The sequence below is a fragment of the Canis lupus genome, chromosome 38 (genome assembly GCF_048164855.1).
Source record: "Canis lupus baileyi chromosome 38, mCanLup2.hap1, whole genome shotgun sequence".
In the NCBI taxonomy this organism is placed as follows: Eukaryota; Metazoa; Chordata; class Mammalia; order Carnivora; family Canidae; genus Canis; species Canis lupus.
This window is the reverse complement of record NC_132875.1, coordinates 21,066,009-21,080,236: the sequence shown is the minus strand read 5'-3', so window position 1 is coordinate 21,080,236 and position 14,228 is coordinate 21,066,009. Positions and strand designations below refer to the sequence as shown.

General features: G+C 33.2%; 1 protein-coding gene across 1 annotated transcript in view; it reads right to left on the bottom strand.

The window, feature by feature from the left end:
* Positions 1-14,228, bottom strand: part of CFH (complement factor H) — a 77,428-nt gene that overhangs the window by 5,747 nt on the left and 57,453 nt on the right. Inside the window, exons 12-19 of the mRNA XM_072815015.1 lie at positions 12,925-13,101; positions 12,390-12,572; positions 12,098-12,280; positions 9,550-9,723; positions 4,671-4,853; positions 3,993-4,202; positions 2,081-2,257; positions 776-952 (exon numbers count right to left, since the gene is read on the bottom strand). Coding sequence (XP_072671116.1) covers positions 776-952; positions 2,081-2,257; positions 3,993-4,202; positions 4,671-4,853; positions 9,550-9,723; positions 12,098-12,280; positions 12,390-12,572; positions 12,925-13,101 — 1,464 coding nt within the window. The remainder of the gene's footprint in view (positions 1-775; positions 953-2,080; positions 2,258-3,992; positions 4,203-4,670; positions 4,854-9,549; positions 9,724-12,097; positions 12,281-12,389; positions 12,573-12,924; positions 13,102-14,228) is intronic.

Sequence of the window (14,228 nt, the reverse complement as noted above, 5' to 3'; positions counted from 1 at the left end):
TAAATAAATAAATAAAACCTTTAAAAAGAGAAAATCCTAATAATAAGATTATTTGATATCAGATTTTGTCTTGTAATCATCGTGTTTATGAATATAATTTTAGGCCCTTAGAAAAATAAACATAGTAGGCACTTCCTTAGATAACAAATGAAGAATTAACACACTTTGAAGAATGCCATAGTTGGAAGAGGATGATTAACTGAGGATCCAAACAGATGATGTGGAAAAATAACAGAAATATAAATGTACAGTTTATAAAAACACTCTTTAATGAATTTTTTTTTTTTTTGCAAATGCTTAAGGACATTTCAATGAGTAATTTATAACTAACCAGTGAGGTTCAGGAGGATATTAAGTATAATAGGCTATAGCTATGGTTCCTAAACTGGAGTACATATCAAATCTCTTGGGAATTGTTAAGACCTTTTCAGGGTTGCATCCCCAGAGTTTTTGACTCAACAGGTCTGAGTGAGCTTGTAAATTTACATTTGCATTTCTAACAATTTCCCAGAAGACACTAATGCTGCTATTCCAGAGATCTCAATTTGAGAACCACTGGGCTAGGCTAGAACCACTAGGCAAAAAAAAAAAAAAGAAAAAAAAAAAAGATGAACCACTGAGTACACAATTTTATCCCTTTATGTTAAAGCATAAACCTTCTTTGACCTGGCCTAAAAAAATAATCTATGTCTGTTTTTTTAAATGGTGTTAGTGGGAATTCTATATTATATTACTTAAGACATTTTGATAAATAGATTCTAAAATATTAAAATACCTTTGCATACTGGACTTCCTATCCATTGGCCATTAAGACACTGTACAAAATTGGGTCCATCCATATGGTAATATGTTGGACATCTATAAGTCACTTTTTCTTCTGACCTATATAATACTTTCTTCGGGCCTATGGGTATGGCATTACCAAAGCTGGGTAAGTTAAAACAGTCTGTTTCTGAAAGAAAAAGAACACGTACTTGTTCAGTGAATCTTTTAAAATACATAATGACCAATAACTATAATGTAGGATGATAAGTACACATCAAACCAATGAGCATTGTACACAATTTTTCTTATTAGTTGAAAAAGAAATGTGTTAGAAGTCTTTTGAGTGAATTACATTGAATAGTACTATGCTTATCAAAAGTAAAACATGGGGAAAAAAAAGTAAAACATGGGGGTGATGATATGGAAACCCTATAAAGCTATGGATACATGTAAGTCTTGATATCATATTTCTTCCACTCAAATTCTTTTTTTGCCCACACAAGCCACCTACATTATGTATGTATTTGTATTTTCTGCTTCTGTCAAAATCTGTTACTTTTAATTATGTCAAATATCTTAGAAAACTATATATTTATAAGGGGATAACTGATAAACTAACAATAAATTGAATAATGATTGATTAGCAAGGAGCAGCTGTGATACAAGAACAGAGATGAGGGAGATCCCTGGGTGGCTCAGCAGTTTAGCGCCTGCCATTGGCTCAGGGCGTGATCCTGGAGTCTGGGATCGAGTCCCACATCAGGCTCCCTACATGGAGCCTGCTTCTCCCTCTGCCTGTGTCTCTGCTAGTCTCTGTCTCTGTCTCTCTTTGTCTCTCATGAATAAATAAATAAATAAAATCTTTAAAAAAAAAAAAAGAACAGAGATGAGAAGTCTGAGGATTCCTATCAGAGAATGTCAAATGTGCACACGAAGTGAAATGAAAGTGAAGTAATTTAGGCTCATGCAGTCACACTTTTATTACTACTAGGATTATTCATTCTCTACCAAAATCTACAACTTCCCAGAGATACCTTGTTAAATTCTAGAATTACTGCCTAGTTTCATATTTGTACCACTGATGTCTGAATTAAGAATTGGGGTGCCTGGGTGGCTCAGTGGTTGAGCGTCTGCCTTTAACTCAGCTCGTGATCCCAGGGTCTCGGGATTGAGTCCCACATTGGGCTCCTACAGAGAGCCTGCTTCTCCCTCTGCCTGTGTCTCTGCCTCTCTCTCTCTGTCTCTAATGAATAAATAAATAAAATCTTAAAAAAAAATAGTTATCAACCTTAGAGTAAAATTAAATACACTATACTTATGCATTTTGGTGGATTAGACCATTTTCCTCCTAAACATTTTACAGATGCAGGTCCATCAATTGCAAAACCATCATCACATTTATACATTACTTCTTCTCCATATTGGTAACTGTCTGATTGTTGAATTAGAATACCATGTGTAACCATATATGCTGGTGGTGCACACGGAAGCCCTGAAAAAAAAAGAAAGAATAATTCCATGTTTCATTAATTTTGAAATTTAATTTTATGTACTGGTTGCCGTATTTGGCAGTATTATTTGAAAAGAAATGATAACACAAGAGTTACAATCATAACACAGAGAAGGTGCACAAATGGTTCCTAAAGCTACCACTCTGATGTGTGTCCAGCTGGAAACCTGAGCAAGAACTTGAAACCAAAAATATTCATATATTATCAGCTGTCATCATATCTTTCTATCATATTCTTTCTAGATATGTCTCCTAAGGCAAGGAAAACAAAAGCAAAAATAAACTATTGGGACTATATCAAAATAAAAAGCTGCACAGTGAAGGAAAAATAAACAAAATGAAAAGGCAACCTACAGAATAGGAGAAGCTATTTGCAAATGGCATATCTGATAAAGGGTTAGTATCCAAAATATAGAAAGAACTTATAAAACTCAACACCTGAAAAATGAATAATCCAATTAAAAATGGAAGAAGATATGAATAGACAATTTTCCAAAGAAGATATACAGATAGCCAACAGATACATGAAAAGATGTTCAACATCACTCATCATTAGGGAAATACTAAGCAAAACCACAATGAGATACCACCTTATACCTGTCAGAATGGCAAACAAAACAAAACAAAACAAACAAACAAAAATTCAAACCAAATCAAACCAAAACAAACCGTGAGAAACAACAGGTACTGGTGAGGATACAGAGAAAGGGAAACCTTTTTGCACTGCTGGTGGGAATGCAAGCTGGTGCAGTCACTCTGGAAAACAGTATGGAGGTTCCTCAAAAAGTTAAAAATAGAACTACCCTATGATCCAGCAATTGCACTTCTAGGTATTGACTCAGGGCATACAAAAATACTAATTCAAAGGAATACGTGTACCCTGATGTTTATAGTAGTAGCATTATTTACAATAGCCAAGATATGAATGGAGCCCAAGTGTCCATTGATAAGCGAATAGATAAAGAAAGGATAGCACACACACACACACACACACACACAAATGGAATATTACTCAGCCATAAAAAGAATGAAATCGTGCCAACTGCAATGACATGGATGGAGCTGGAGAGTATAATGTTAAGTGAAATAAATCAGAGAAAGACAAATACCACATGATTTCACTAAACTAATATTATTACACTGTGTTAAATAGCTGGAATTTAAATGTAAACTTAAAAATTTTTTTGAATTAAAAGAATAAAAATAAAAATGTCAATATATTTATGAAAGAGACTATCAGTGCTTCTCAAACCAATATAGTGAATAATAAAAAGAAGAGCATTTAGAATTAATCATCTGAAGATAGGTACCATGTATTGTAAAAATCAGGAAGCACATTATAGGAAAAACAAAAAAAATGTTTTAAACTGATGGCAAAGTAACAGTACAACTTATATAAATAGGTAGGGATATGGATAGGCATACATATATGAATAGGTTTAGTTGCACTACACACCTAGTTTTAATTAAACAATTGCCAGAATTAAAAGTGATTCTATAACAAATCAATCAAATTAACAAAAATGGGATAGGCTTGATTATGCAAACATTGTTTGGTAAAGTACATAAATATATAAATGATTTTATAGATTTAGATATACATGATTTTATATATTTAGAAACTAAAGGATTCTTTCTCCGAGGTTTGATGACAGTTCTGTTTAATGGATTGTATTGAAAATTGAGGATAGAATTTTAGTTTGCATACTGTCCTCACCTACACACCGAGGTAAAGAACTCCATTTTCCCATCTGGCAAGTTATCTCATCCTTTTCAGATACCCTGAAACCATCCTCACAAGTGTAATTTAATTTGCTGCCATGTGGGTAGGATTTAGGTTTTGATGTTTCTTCTATTTCTTCTGAAAATATAGATGATTTAATGGTTCCATGTTCTATAGGAGATGGTTGAGGACATGGGATTTTTTCTGTATAAAAACCAAAGATCAAAGAGTCAAACATGGATATTATGTTTAAACTGAAAAATGCAATGAAATTTGTCATTTGAAATTTAAAAATAAGGACAATTTAAACGAATTAAATTACAAAAACTGAAAAGCATTTGAAACTTTCAAGCATATATATCTCCATACAATCTACGCTATTCTCCATTTGTTCACTATGCACCTTCATTCTTGTCCTGTTCATCACGAGAAGTAAAACAGGTATAAACAAATTTTCTATAGTTGTCTGCACAGTAACCCAAAGTTTTTGCCTGTTCATTTCACAGTAGAAGTGAAAGAATGCTGATTGATTTATATACTTAGTTTGTGATTTACTGTTCAGGTTTAAGTGAAATAGATACAGAGATCTTCATCTTGTTCATTAACACAAAGCCCAAGGAAGAATTAATCTCCTTTGAAAGAAGGTTATAAAGCAAGTTATGCACTACTGACCAATACAGCGTGGTACTGACTGCCATCTTCCATCTTTACACACAATTTCTTCTGCATCCTGAATTATGTAATCGTCTTGACAGACAACAGATACTTTTTCTCCATCCTTAAAATTCACTGTCGTTATCACGTTCTGAGCATTGGGAATCTGAGGTGGAGGGGGGCATGACTGCTTTTCAACTTCTAAAAATATTAAAATTAGATTTCTTGATTAAACATCAAAAGTAAAAACTACTTAAAAGATAATTAAACAGAAAACTCAATAATAATGTATTATTAATGACCAAATAATAACGTTATGTTCTATGTTTAAATGTGTTATACTCTTCAGCTTTTAGAACACTTTAATATATCACGTGGCTTATATTCTCACCATATTACTTGTAGTATCTTTATTCTTTCTGTGATAAAACTTGCAAAATTTATGTAAAACCTATTTTAATTATTTCTAAACATTAGGATGTTCTAACTGAATTGTCCACTCAGTAAAAGGCACTAAATAAATACAGATATCAGAATCTTTTTAACAGATATCCTTAATCAAATATATTGTGATTGGATTAAAATCCTTACAAGATGTGGAATGGAAGCTAATTAGCCGGAGGAAGAACTGCTTGTAGTTAATGATCAAATTATTTGATACAGATTCTTGGAGAAGATAAGAATTAGATATGGTCACTAATGATTTATAGTGTGTTGTTTAAAGTTAGTTCAAAATTCCCTGGAGGTACTGTTTACTAGTTTGCCAACACTATTAAGAGGTATAGAAGGTAAAGAAATACACCCTGTGTGACGGATTAGACAGCCCAGCTTCAGTTGCGTGACCAACAAGGTATATAAAATTTCTCTGTAAATTCATGTTTGATCTCCCAGGGAGCTGAGATACTGTACAGCGTTGTGGCAGGTCATAATCTGAAAACAGAGCATGTCTTTTTCAATGAGGGAAGACTCTGGATAGCTGGCTATACCTGGAGGCTTTGGGACTTCTCTATGAGTCCTTGATTTTGCTTTCTCCTGCCATGTGTTTATTTCATTAAAGGTCTTATGTGAATTGTACACTGGGAAGTCTTATAAGTCCTTTCAGTTACCCAAGATTTTGTACTCAATTCAGAGAAATATTTGACTGAATACACTTCATTCATGTTTACTAATATTTTCGATTTCTGTCTCATATTTTCTAAGCGTAGAAGTATTTTATATTTAACCAAAAATTTTTTCTTATTTCTGTTTTAAATATTTTGGCGTGTTTTTTTCAATGATTTAGTTTCTTCTATATCTGATATTTAATCGTTTTTGTCCTAATAATGTTAATTTGTCCTTCCTCTGATACATTTTGCCAGATGTTGGTCTAGCAATTAAATTTCCCTAAAGATAGAATTACTATTCTGCAAATCGTCTGTTTATCCTTTTATAAAAAGTTTATTTGTATTTTATTATTATTATTTTAAGATTTATTAATTTATTCATGAGAGACACAGACTAAGAGAGAGAGGCAGAGACACAGGCAGAGGGAAAAGCAGGCTCCTCCCAGGGAGCTGGATGCAGGACTTGATCCCTGATCCGGGATCACGACCTGAGCCAAAGGCAGGTGCCCAACAGCTGAGCCACCCAGATGTCCCTGTATTTTATTTTTATATTTTAAAAATGATTTGGTATTTTTTTGCAGCTCTTTTTATAGCAATCATACCAACAACAACAACAAAAAAAGCTGTAAAAGAATAAATTTATTTAGGAAAAATATTTGGAAATTAAGCAACAAAATCTAAATAACTGACCCATCAAAGAAGAAATCGCAGGGAATATTAGAAAACATTCAACATAGAATTAAATGAAAATGAGATGTATATACAAATTTTGAGGCTGCTATACAGTGATACTTAGAAGGAAAAATGGAATTTATCTTTAAAAAGTAGGATGGCCTGACGGCTGGGTGGCTTAGTGGTTAAACGTCTGCCTTTGGCTCAGGGCATGATCCTGGAGTCCTGGGATTAAGTCCCACATAAGGCTCCCCACATGGAGCCTGCTTTTCCCTCTGCCTATGTCTCTGTCTCTCTCTATGTGTCTTTCATGAATAAACAAATAAAATCTTAAAAAAAAAGTAGGATGGTTTAAATCAATGTTTTAATTTCCTACCTTAAGAAATGAAAAAATAAAATTAAAATCAATGTAATTAGAGTGCACAAACTAGTTAAGTCACCAGAAAAGAGAAAATTGAGAAAGACAAACAGAAAAAAAGAAACAGAAAAAATAATGAATGTTAATAAGGCTATAAAAATTAGAAGAGAGTAAATGGAGAAAATTAAGTATTAAAATTGGTTATTTGGAAATATTAATAAAACTGAAGAAAAAATACAGTAAGAATAATTAAGATGAAAGGAGAAATAAGTATCAATGTCAAGAATGAAAGAAGTAATACCAACAAAGAAACTATATAATTAAAAGGAAAATAGAATATTAACTGACTGTTAGAAACAATTATATATACCAATCAATTTCATAAATTAGACAAAATAGAGCTGTTTCTTGAAAAATACAACTTCCCTGCATTGACAAAAGACAATAAGAAAATCTGAATATTTCACTACTTATTAAAGAAATTGAATTCTTCACCGAGAAAACTTTTCAGGGATGCCTGGGTGGCTCAGCAGTTGAGCATCTGCCTTTGGCCCAGGGTGTGATCCCGGAGTCGCAGGACCAAGTCCCACATCAGGCTTCCTGCATAGAGCCTGCTTCTCCCTCTGCTGTGTCTCTGCCTCTCTCTCTCTCTGTCTTTCATGAATAAATAAATGAAATATTTAAAAAATAGAAAAATTTCCAAAAAAGCAAATTATATGTCAGGTGACTTTGTGAGTAAAGTCTATCAGTCATTTGCGGTAAAAATAATAAAATGATATGTGTAATATATAATATTGTGTAATGTGTGTAATAATAATCTTATACATATACTTTCAGAAAACAGAGAAATAGAGAGCAGTCCTCAATTCGTTTTATGAGGCCACGATAATCTTAAAACCTGGGAGAGGCATTAAAAGAAAAATTAACTACAGATTAATATTCCCCATGAATATAGATGCAAAACTCCCTAAAAATAGATCAGCAAATCGAGTACATGAAAATATAGGAAGAATCACAGGTCACCATCTCGTAGGGTTAACTTCAGGAAGGAGAGATTTGTTCAACATTCAAAAATGTATATATATAATTCACTGTATGAACGGAGTTAAGAAAGTCATATTATCATACCAAGAGATAAACAAAAACCATCTAAAAACATTCAACATTGGTTGATCATAAAATTTCTCACTCAGTTAAGTAAGAATAGAAGGAAATCTCCTTATGCTAAAAAAAGGCATCTACAAAAATCCTAAATTGACATTATACTTGTGACATTATACTTATATAATGTTGAATACCCTCCTCCCAGTGATCAGGAATAAGACAAAGAAGTATGTTCTCATCATTTTCTTTCAACAGTTTACCAGAGGTCCTAGTCAGTGATAAAAAAAAAAAAAATTAAAAAAATTAAAATGGACTGGCAAAAATAAAATCTTGTATTTTTAGCGATATTAATTGCTTACAGAAAATTGCAACAGATCTACAAAACAATACCTGAAATGAATAAGGCAACTTAGTATAGTGTCAGAGTATAAAATCAATATGCACAAATCGAATGTGATGACAAAGGCAAAGGAAAATCCTGACCCCATCTCCACTCATAAGACACCTCGAATCTACAGCTATATAGAGAACAATTTCCTCTGAAAAAGACCCGAAAAGGAGCTGAATGGCTCCTTCACAACAAACAATAAGTACTGCCCCGGAGTGCCCAGACAGCTGACTGAAACACACTCCCAGTCTTTCTCGGAAACAGGACTATTTACTTGTCCTAAAACTTTAGCTTGAAGGGCAGACTTCAGATTTGCCACACATCTGGAGGCTACAGAGGTGTTTTCAGGGAACATGGACCAGGGGGATGTCATCTTTGTGCTCTCTTCAGCCTCAGAGAAAACCAAAACACTAATTCTTTTTTTTTTTTTTTTTAAGATTTTATTTATTTATTCATGAAAGACAGAGAGAGAGGCAGAGACACAGGCAGAGAGAGAAGCAGGTTCCCTGCAGGGAGCCTGATGTGGGACTTTATCCCCCATCGCCCTATTTGGGCATCCCCTAAAATGCTAATTCTTTTTTTTTTTTTTAGAGGCATCACATTTAACTTTATTATTTTTTATAATAAATTTATTTCTTATTGGTGTTCAATTTGCCAACATACAGAATAACACCCAGTGCTCATCCTGTCAAGTGACCCCCTCAGTGCCCGTCACCCATTCATCCCCACCCCCCGCCCTCCTCCCCTTCCACCACCCCTAGTTCGTTTCCCAAAGTTAGGAGTCTTTATGTTCTGTCTCCCTTTCTGATATTAAAGATACCTGACCAGATATTAATTCAATGCCACCAAGTTTCTGGGTGGTGTGTTTCATAGCTGACTAATACATGGATGCAATTAATAGTTAGAAATTATGTTTTGGAGCAGAAATTATGTTTTGGAGAGGGCTCAGCAGTTTAGCGCTGCCTTCGGCCCAGGGTATGATCCTGGAGACCTGGGATTGAGTCCCATGTCGGGCTCCCTGCATGGAGCCTGCTTCTCCCTCTGCCCTGTGTCTCTCCCTCTCTCTGTGGGTCTCTCATGAATGAATAAATAAAATCTTAAAAAAAAAAAAAAAGAAATTATGTTTTGGTTAGTTTCTAAATTACCTTCCAGCTTGAAAATTATGTGTAGTAATAAATAGGTAAAATTTTTTAAAAAGATGCAAAGATACTACTTTTACAAGTTAGGAAGAAATAGAATACGTTTTTGAAAATATTATAAATAAGAGCTTACCTATGCAGGTTAGTTCAGGATCCCATTGTCCATTTATGCACGTTGAGTTCTTCTGCTTTAATGTTCTTCTGCATTTATAACTTATGTTGTCATTATGATCAAATATAATGTTATCTAATGGATTTGCCTCATATTTAGTCAGTCTGTATGTACACTTCTTAAGTTCATCTGTTGCTATAAAATGAAAATATTCCCTTGAAAATACTAATTATAAGAATCAAAGAAACTACTATAAATATAGCTTAGAGTCAATAGTATAATAAAATTAGAATTTGTGCCCATAAACCTCACCAATTTATTTCTGATCCTATTGCATGAGATGGGCTCTTATGTGTGAACACAAGTCTTGTGTCCAGTCTTTGAAATTTCAGAGAAAAGTCCTTCATAAGTACATTCTGCACTTTGGGAGTTAGAAAAGTGCTAAGAGGCTCACTTTTTGGGATGATCTACATACTGAACAGTCATCACCTGCCTTAATTTAGTCCCATATTTATCTGTGGAAATAGAATATATGAAGTTGCTAGTTTAAATGTTTTTTTTTCCAATAAAGGTATTATAATATAGTAAGAAAAGTACATCTAAGATGTATTATACATAATGTGAATACTTCAGCAGATCTTTTGCATAATCACTAAAAAATAGGGACAAATAAGAAATTGGGTACTTAAAGTCACAACCTGTTTCCTGTGTATATCCTTATAATCTTTGAAGAGCTACTTTATACACCAGATCAACCTATCATTCAATAATATTATAATGCTATATTAGTAAATTTTTGCTGGCTCTGAGTTAAATATAACATATTTTTATATATCTACATATTTCAAAAATTCAATGCAGATTGGAGCACTTTTTGGATTTCATAAAATATGAGTTGATATAGTTAATGACTAGCCAAAGAAGTAATGATTTTATAATACAATAAAAAAGAAAACAAAGGAGGCTAATTCAAAACATGCTAAAGGCTGAGAATTAGTCCTGGTTTTAGGGCTTGTCCAGTGTTGAGGGAAGCAAAAGAAAAAGTGTTCAGGTGATGGTAATTGGAGGATGATCTATAGTCAAAAAAAGTGGTAGTAGTTGTTGTCATTGTTTTATGATTGATTGGTTTCTGAAAAAATTTCTTTGTTTATTAGGAGAAAATAAGCATTTTGAGAAGAGTGAAAAACTGGACTAGCTGTAGGTACAAAATAAACATTGAGAGGACAAAATTGGGTAAGGTCTATGATAGCTAGAAGGGGATTATGTTAAGCTGAATATAGGTAGGAGATTAACCTTTGGAAGGTAAATTCGAAGATCAGAAAAGAGTAATAATTGAAGCAATTCTTTTTAAAGATTGTATTTATTCATGAGAGACACACAGAGAGAGGAAGAGACATAGGAAGAGGGAGGAGAAGCAGGCTCCATGCAGAAAGCCTGATGTGGGACTCAATCCAGGACTCTGGGATCACACCCTGAGCCAAAGGCAGATGCTCAACCACTGAGCCACCCAGGCGTCCCGATGCAAATGTTTTAGAAGAATGAAAAGCTGAGAGTTCTTATTACCTGTTATAACATTGGGTGTCCCCCCATATGAAATAAGGTGAGATCATTTGGAGAGATAGAAGATGACAAAAATGAAGATTAGTCTTGAAGGACTGACAATGTTCTAATGGGAATGTGTTTAGCAAAAATGTAAGGATTAATAAGCAATGAAATTTATGATTCATTCAACAAACTCCTATTTAATGTCTGCTATATGTCTCGGGTATTGGGAACACATCATGAGCAAAACAGGTATCAATCTCTGCTCTTATGGAGCATGTGCCCAAGCCCTACCTTCTCCTTGGAACAACTGATGCCTAGAAATCTGATGAATAAGTAAGACTGCACATCCAGGGTTCTTTTTGAACGTAGAAACTAGGAAAACTCTAGGAAGAATGAAAAGGGCACCCAATATTCTTCCAGTTAGTCATAAAAAATTTGGTCATCCAGAGGTCGGGATGCTTCACATCATCAACCAGAGTGAAGTCCATCCATCAGATTTGTTTCTCAGCCTGACCCTGACTGCCTCCTTCGACGGAATTATACACCTGACTGAGAAGACTGCAACCCACCTACCCTTCAGCACATTCACTTTTGCATTTGAAACAGATTGGGAAATTGTTAGAAACTTTGAGGGGGGCAAGATTCCTATAGGAATGTAGTAAGTGGATATTTTCTTAACTTTGTTTTCCAGGGCCTGAACACAAGAGTGCCACACATAAAAACAAAAATGGTATTTATGCAAAGAGAGTTCTATTTTCTTGGAAATTAGTACTGAGATTTAAATCACATGAATAATGGTAAGTAAAATTTAGTTTTACACTCATAAACAATGTTAATATCAGGGATAGGAAGACTGACAAAATTTCATCGATAACTTGTAGACACATAAGAAATTATAAACAATGTCTGCCTTCATCGTAATTTAAGACCTGACACTTTCAAAAATAAACATAAATTTTAAAAAGATATTTGCGATTATAGCTTTTACTATAAAAATATTAAATTTCATTAAGTGTCTTCTCACCAATGCACTGAGGAGGTTCGGTCCACATTCCACTAATACAGGTAATAGACTTGGGTCCAACCATTGTATATTCTTCTTTGCAACTGAACTCTACTGAATCTCCATGGTGATAGGGAGAGTTAGAAGACTCAACAACAGAGCCGTAATCAAGTTCAGGTATATCTCCACAAGTACTCTCCACCTCTGTGAAAATTTCACCAATATGTATTTATTTATAAATTGTAATTTAGGTGTTTATATGAATACAAAGAGTGTTGGTTTATGTTTAAATATTAATATTTTTATACATTACCAATACACATAGGCAAGTCTGTCCACTCTCCATCAATACATTGAATTTTATTAAAACCCTTCATCAGAAATCTAGTATTGCAAACATATTCCACCAAATCATTGTGTTCATAGGTTTCCTTCTGTGTTTCCTTAACTTCTCCATTGAGAAGATGAGGAGGTGCAGCACAGTGTTTTGTTTGCTCTACAGGAGAAATATTGTGTAAATAGTGGTTATCTATTTTACGACTTACAAATCCAGTAAAATAGACAGCTTTAAAAATTAATTTATGAAATTTACAATATAATTTATCATAGCCATCTTATTTTTTTAAAGATTTTATTTATTTATTCATGAGAGGCAGAGAGAGAGAGAAAGAGAGAGAGAGAGAGAGAGAGAGAGAGAGAGAGGCAGAGACCCAGGCATGGAGCCTGCATGGAGCCTGTTTCTCCCTCTGCTTGTGTCTCAAAGACAACAGAAAATTAAGAGTGAAAGAAAAAAAGGTTGATATGCAAATCCTAATTCTTGTTTTAAAAATTATAAGGCAGATATTCACCTTTACATATTGGAAAAACAGGGGACCATCCAAAGTGGTAACACTGAATTGATTCTGGTCCAACTCTTATAAATCTTGGTCTGCAGGAGAATTTTAACACATCTCCAACTTTATATTTGTCCTTTTTGGGAATAGGAAGTAATTGTGCATCTATTTTAGGAATCTTGCATTCTATTTCTATAAAAAATGGTCAAATAATTTAGTAAGAATATGTAATTAATCATTACCAAAGCAAATTTTATGTGTGTCTTGTAAGAATGAGGTGCTGGGTACTACATATACAGAAGGGAATCAGATAAATCCTCCTCCCTGAAAAATATTACATATTAGGCCTTATACACCTTCTAAATTCATAAGGAACTCAGAAATATTAAGGTATTGAATAGCAATATATATATATATCTTGAATACTTTTTAATTTGTAATATAAACAAGTTAACATTAGATCTGATTTTATAACTGATATTTATTTATAAAATATAATGTGATATTGTTTTGTACTCTCAAATCATGAAAGTATTCTCACATTAAATAAAAACCGCTGCTACAATTTTAAAATTCACTCAAGTAAGAATTAATATTTTTTTTAATGCAAATATAATTGGAGAACTAGAATGCACACAAGGCATTTCTGATGTGTTTTAGGGAAACTATAAAAATTGCTTAATTTATATTATATTAATTATATTAGTAAAGATATCAAAGTGAACCATAAACTGAAACATGAAACAAAATAAAGAAGCATGTTCAAGGCCATATAACTAGGTATATTCTAGGTGTCCTGAATATTTGTATAATATACAACTGTCTTTATTAAACCTATAATTTTAGCATCTATTAATGAATTATTGATTATTCTGATTCAAATTAGAAGTATGTAAAATTATTCTTTCAAATTTGTCAACTTTGTGACATTTGTGACATTCCTAAATATTATAAAAAGCATTTTTCTTATTTGGAACCCTCTTATCTTGCTAATTCATGCATAAAATTAAAAACTGGGATTTCAATATTAGAATCATACTAAAAAAGAAAAACAATCCTTTGAAATATTAAAGCATTTGTAATTACTAAAACATTTTGCAGATGAGGAAGAGTGAACGAAGCTTCAAATAAATTTGGTTGTTGCTCTAAGATGCATGCTTAGTAAGTGATGGAATTGGAATTAGAATCTGACCAGACTGACTCCACAGGATTTGTGTATACTTTTTTATCCTTTAATCATTTTTTTTCTCTGCACATCTCTGAGAACAATCATTCTAAAATGTTTTCTTCTCCGAGTGTTCTGGGTCGTCCTTTTTCCT